This window comes from Lottia gigantea, assembly GCF_000327385.1.
Source record: "Lottia gigantea unplaced genomic scaffold LOTGIsca_134, whole genome shotgun sequence".
Taxonomy (NCBI): domain Eukaryota; kingdom Metazoa; phylum Mollusca; class Gastropoda; family Lottiidae; genus Lottia; species Lottia gigantea.
In genome coordinates, this window is record NW_008707502.1 from 657 (window position 1) to 7,537 (window position 6,881).

The 6,881-nt window shown below is 35.1% G+C and overlaps 1 protein-coding gene across 1 annotated transcript; it reads left to right on the forward strand.

Moving 5' to 3' along the window:
- Positions 1 to 411: 411 nt before the first annotated feature.
- On the forward strand, positions 412 to 3,385 carry LOTGIDRAFT_172437 (hypothetical protein; the record flags this gene model as incomplete). The annotated part of the gene is made up of 7 exons (XM_009049329.1): positions 412 to 517; positions 964 to 1,167; positions 1,399 to 1,524; positions 1,811 to 2,193; positions 2,435 to 2,540; positions 2,927 to 3,009; positions 3,356 to 3,385. The coding sequence occupies 7 exons, from the start codon at positions 412 to 414 to the stop codon at positions 3,383 to 3,385; spliced, it is 1,038 nt and encodes a 345-aa protein (XP_009047577.1).
- Positions 3,386 to 6,881: the final 3,496 nt, after the last annotated feature.

A 6,881-nucleotide genomic window follows, 5' to 3' on the forward strand; every position in this document is an offset into this window, starting at 1 on the left:
AATACGAGTCCTACAACCTCTCCTAGTACTAGTCCAACAACATCTCCAAATACTAGTCCTACAACATCTCCTAATACTAGTCCAGTAACATCTCCTACTTCTAGTCCAATAACATCTCCTAATACTAGTCCAAAAATATCCCCTACTACCAGTCCAACAACATCTCCTAAAACCAGTCCGACAACATCTCCTAATACTAGTCCAACAACATCTCCTAATACTAGTCCATCAACATCTCCAAACACTAGTCCAATAACTTCTCCTACTACAAGTCAAACAGCTGCAAATTTTTTGTTATTGGAGGAAGGAACTATTATAGATGTGGTCAGCCTTTGCAGAACATGCGACTATTCTAATGGAATAGGTTATGCAACTTTAGCATCTATATCTTCAGTATTTCTACAATGCACAATGGCCGTAGACGGAACTACCTCAGGTTTTCTTCAATTCTGTTCATTTGGAACTGTATGGGATAGTAACAACATTGCGTGTGTATGGCCATCATCGACAATAGTTAGTAAGTATGGTTTGATAAATATATTTTAAGGAAATATTTCAGTAAAAAAATAACAAGAAACACCAGTATATGAAATAATGAGGAGTCTGTGTACAAATTCTCGGGACCAAAGATGTGTGAAATTTAACAATGACACCTTCAGGTGATTTTTGTGACCTGCTTAAGATTTAGCAATTTGAACACAAAAATAAACCACAGCTTAATCATGACTGATTTTCTGACCGAAGAGATACAACATCACGTACTACCAGTCCAACGTCATTGCCTCATACCAGTCCGACAACATCCCTAATTATAATTAATGAAGACATATTTGAAGCATATCATTTTAGGTGCTCAACTGAAAATTGAATGTTATACAATGAAAATTATTAAGCGATTTTCAAGCGATTTTGGTAATCTGCATATATATGATAGTCTGATGTAAGAACATTGTTGAATTGTAGATCCTTGCACTAATCAAACTTCTGGGAAAATGATGAAATATTACTCTCACTGTTCGGCATATTGGTATTGTTCTGGTGGTAGTGCGACTTCAAAATGTTGTCCTCCTGGAGAAAAGTTTCAAGAGGATCTAGGTTGTATATCGGATGGAACTTCACAGTGTGAAGACGAGTTTTGTAATGATTTCAGTACTACAGCTAATTTATGTAAGTTGATTTTCTATATCTATCTTTAGTATGTTTTGTTACATATGTAGCACAGAATAGCTTTTTTCATATGGAGAATCCTATTTGTTGAAAATTAGATCTTTTACTAAGTGGTGACAAGAATATAGGCTCGTATGAGTTTCATTTATAATGCAAAATTTCAGGAGCTGATTATGGATTCGAATCCTTCACAATTTTGAAATATCGCATATATCTTTATGTACTTTTCAGCTATGCCATGTTCACTGCAAAGTTCAGACTGTCCAGCTGGCACAACATTTGATGAACTTGGATGTACATGTCAGAAAAACAGTGGTGAGTATAATATTAGAGAAGCTTTCTTTTGGTGCGGACTGGGTAGGTGGTCTACATAGCCGTACTCATACCCACATTCGTATGCAAGGCAAAAAGATTTATATGAATTTGTATTTCAGATAGGCTGTGACCAAAGTTTGGTCAATTCGGGCCAAGTTGGCAACGAGACATATCTGTATGATCCGAGATAATTTTGCAATGAGGAGTTTTCAGCCTTGGCCATGTGGAAGGATGTGTTCGGAATACCCCATGCATTTAACCAATGCTTATCAGCTGAGGCCCAGAACTCTACATTTATACACATTAATGAAAGCTTTCTTGTTTTCAGATGTTTGTCATGCCGGGATTGACATTCCGTTTACTGGAAACAATATTGAAGATGTGTCGATGAACAGGTTCTATGTAGAGTATGATAAAATAAATGTTACTGGCGGAACGGCCATATTCCAGAACAACCAAAGTCATATCAGCATACCCGGTACTGCTAACATGCCAATGGGAACAGACTTGTACATATCCATAACATTCAAAGTTGGAGACTCTGTTCCCATCTTACAGGCAGTTCTGGAGAATAAAAGATGTGACGGTGCTGAAGAACCTTCCACTTCAATTACTGTATTAGACTCAAGTATCACTGGATATGTTGACCTCGATGTCAAATTGCTGACTGAGGGATCGCCTGGGCAAAATAACGTAAAATTTACAGTTCCGGTACGTATCGCTATCAGTATAACTTTTAAACGTAATCCAAATTCTGTTCTTCTTTCTCAGTCTGCTACGGACATTTCAATGATGTGGTAACTACACTAACATGGATATCGGCTTTTGTAGGGTCATAAACATGAGATACGGTTTAATGGTGATTACTGATATTATGTGGTAAGTAATGAACATTTAGAATACTTGTAGACCTACCGGTGTTGCATTAATCCTTGTTTTTGTTTGTTTACAGAAAAATATATGGTTAGAAACGTCAATACGATATGATGGTCAAACTGTGACAGTTAGTGTGTTCAAGGAATCCAATTTATTACATCAAACAAGTTGGCAATCTACTGGTAAGATTATACTGTTAGTGATAACGTTACTAACGTCCCAGTACACAGTTAAACCCAATACGAATTGTTGAAATTGTCACGGATATGTATGAAATTTTGATGTATCAGGCGGTTAAGCCCACATTTACCCCTTTTACTATCGTCAAAGCGATCGTGGTTCTAATACAAAATAATGTGAATATAGAAATACCAAAAATAATCATCTCTCTCATATTCTGTTCTCACCTGCCATACCTCAGAAATCTAACTTGGTTTACTGTGCTTTGTCTGGTGTCAGTTTTCCATTTCAATTCTACATCAGAAGATATTTCATCATCTGTTACAGTTAGTTCGAACCGATATGATATTGAATGTGATCATCCGATAGATTTCCATTTCCATTTCAGGTCCAGTATTAGTGAGAAGATCACCTATAGGCTTTGGTAGTTTATGTTCAGACTATGCAAATTTTACTGGTAGTTTAAGACAGGTAAATAAAGCAAAGCGATTTCAATATGTAAAATCCTTTGGAAGTAGCCTTCATTTTGCTTAAAAAGGCAGCATAAAACACTATTCAATGAAGATATTTTCAAAAACAATCTTATGGAGTAAATGGGTGAAAGGTGCTTTTTTCACTAAAATTGGACAGACTTAAAACAGATGAAAATAATTGCTAAGTGTACCCAATTCTAGTTAATCCTTTATACGAACTATTTTGGTAATATTACTTACAGTTATGATGACAAAAAAGCCAAACTGATGCTCTGGATCCCCTGGTAAAGGAACTCATTTTAAGTGAAATAAAAATCATTATTTGAAATTCTTTATTCTTTCAGTTTTTGCTGTATAGATGTGACATGGTATAATAATCTACTACCAACTACTGTGGTTCCTGAATCACATTTTGTCAATCATTTTGAGAACGATTAAATTTCGAGTGAGAATTTGTATCTGTAAACAGATAAGATATTCCGAAGATGTACATGGACCAGATGGCAAATTGTTCTTTCGTTGTGTGTTGTTGCGTCTTGTTTTACATGTATATAGTGTGGGTAATTTGTATTATATTATACTGTATTGAAATAAATAGTTTAAAGGGCAACCTTTTGTACTTATATACATTTCTAGTTGGAAAATCTCCATGGAAAAAGAGATCGTGGGTACTGTAATGCCCGACTGATACACAATACTCTTTTTCCATAATTGACAAAATCATCGTTAAAAATTAACAATTACAATTAATACAATAGAAACAGTATTTTCTGTTAAAATGGGACTCTGTACATTAATTACACAGCAATATAGAAATACATGATTGAAATAGGACGTGATGTTAGTGATTCCAGAGTGTCACACTGTGCTAATAATAGGCAAATGGGTTTTTCAGCCTGTATAATATTTCACTAAATAGATTAAATATCAATAGATTTGTATTCTGTATCCGAATTTCAGCTTTATACTGGCCTCTGATTTTTTTGCACACACCTCAATCAGTTCTGTTTGAAAAAATACCTCACATCAGTTTGATTTGTTATTTATTCTTTGAAAGAGATCAGTAAGTTAGTGCCTCTCTTTCTTCCAAGGAAGTGAAGGACAGCTTCTGTGGTATATTCTCAATATGCCCACACGACTATGCAAAGAGAAAAAAAATGGTAAAATCATACAATGCCACATCTTATGGTGTTTCCAGACCCTTAATCCTGTTTGTGAGGGATTCCAAGGGCTCGGTCAAGATGACATTCTCTGGTAGCTGGTTCCATATGTTGTTGGTAGTGGAAAATAAGACCCTGAACCGATGTTGACGTCCCCTTGTGGCTGCTCCAGTGGCTGAATTGGGAAGGCAGTTGGGTGGCAACTAGGGAATAGACAACCTGGTACATCAAATGTGACCTCTTAATCTGCGTTGGTGCAGAGCCATTCTAGCATCGCCATGACTCTGCTGGTACTGTTGTGGTTATTAGCCACAAACTTGGTTGCTCTTCCTTGCACTACTTCAAGTTTATCAATGTCATTTTTGGTGTGAAGGTACCAGACTGTAGAGGAGCCTGAGGTCTGACCAATGTTTTGCAGAATCTGTCCTTGATGGAAGTAGGGCAAGATGAGAGGTCCCTCCTCAAGAAGGTGATCGTGTTGTTTGCCTACCAAAGAAAAAATTCGGATCAAACTGCCTCTTTTTGATTGTGTCTAACTATTAGTGTGCAATGCGCGATTAATTATCTAAATTGTTCTGAATTTGACCTTGAAACCAGATTTGTCAAGGTCAGGAGGTTGCCTCTATAGGGAACTACTATATAGATGTCTGAATGCTGTAATCCATCAGTACCGAACCATCCAATTGATCCTCATCTTACGACAAACCATAAACCACCACGACTACTTACAACTACCTTGATACCCATAAGCTGAAAGTGGTCATATACCAACTAAACAACCAAGCAGAAGGTAGTTCCTGTTTTGCATTGTGCTTTTCAGCATTTGCACATTTTAATACCCCACAAAATACCTGTACATATTTACTTTATATCGTGAAACTTTCACGTTTGTGAAACTATGATGGTAAAGTACATGGTAATAATTAAAGGCAATCTGACTTAATGGGTTGGCAACTATTAGGTTTGAGATTCCAAACTTTCCCCAAAAAATAAACAAAAATTGATTTGATGCATTTTGACACATATTTAGGGGTTAAATGTCACAAAATTACATAGCTCCAGATTTGAAACCTCCACTCATTATTGGTGTTATGTGTCTAATGTGCAGTAATAAAACAAAAAATATCCGAAATATAACCTGCATGAAAACATGAAAATCATATTTTTAAATCTTAAAAATGAAGTGGGGTACAAGTGGGAGTACAAACTATTACCCTGTGCTGCATTCCATCCTCAACAGTTTTCCCCCATTAAGTCAGTCTGCCCTCTGAAGTATACCCAGTAATGGTGCTGGTACTGCCACTGGGTGTCATACATGCATTTCAAGTGGTTGGAAACCAACAGATGTGTCAGACATTCTCAACATTTCCTGTTGTTAAAAGAAATCATTCCAGATCATTAGAGGTTACTGGGGTACATTAGTCTAATTATCATACAAAGGAAGAGTTTAACAAGGGAATTGTTCCGCTTGGTCCTGTCTCACAAAGAACATTATTTAGATCTCTTGTTTTAGGTGTGAAAATCAATTTAAGAATTGATGAATTCAGTCTCTATAACAGTTTGCCAATCTTTAATTCTATCACTAAATATTGTTGTATATGTTTTACCAGTCTTTTACAAGAACTTGGAATTCACAGTTGTTTCAAAGGAATAGTAGAAAGTCGTTCAAATGGTAGTTAGTAATTGTACATTTCAGTACATGTAGATACATAGGTAATTAAAATGTAATGAATGGAGTTTTACATCCTACTTTTCTGACAGTATATAGACACAGCTTAGTAGAACAACGTTGATTAAAGATAAATTCAGTGATTGTTGGATTTCTTCACCTTCCTCAGGCTCACTTTTGTCAATATGGGAATATACTAGACTTAAATAAAAGAAAAAAACCTTAGTTTCTTAGAAATTTGAATTATTTTAAAACATGTGAAATAATATAATTGTGTATATTAAGTTTTCAATACTTTTCACTAAAAACTAAATATCTTGCCAAAAAATAATAAATTAAAATAAAAATTATTAAAATGTAGTAAAATTAATTAATTAGTAATAAAATAGTGAAAGTTTACTATCAGATCATTAGTGTTTTATTTGTTACTAATAGTCTTTGTTGAAATATTTAACCAAATCTTATCCATTGTAATGTGTTTTTAACTCCAATCCCCAATATTTCTTTGTTCTTTCTCAAAATCACATCATCTGTTCTGAATAGAGTTAGCCGAGCATGACGTCTATAAGAGGTTAGAAGAGAGATCATTATTGTCCTCGGCTTTCACTGTCTCAAATGCCATTTATAATAATAAAAGAACTTGGCACCAGACTTGTGCCAGTGTCATACAGCAGACGACAACTACAGAGTGTTTTATTTCTTATTCCTGGAGATAGTGAAATCTTGCTTTCATTTGGATTCAAATATTTTAGTAGTTTAGTTGAATATTATGGAATAATGTTGACATATTTATATAGATTTAAAATTGTCATTACAGAGAGGGTTTAGATTAGTTTTTTTCAAGTGAGAGAATTAAGCTAGAGTTGACAACAAGCGGAAACTGAGAGCCCTGGCTGTGGAATCAGAAAATGATCTTGCTCAAGGAGATGAAGAAAAGAAGTTGAATTTGTGAAGGATTTATATGTTAAAATGGAGAGTGCCTGCCAGGATTTGAGTAGATGTATGAATAGATTTAGATGGTCATAGACTATACAATCAATA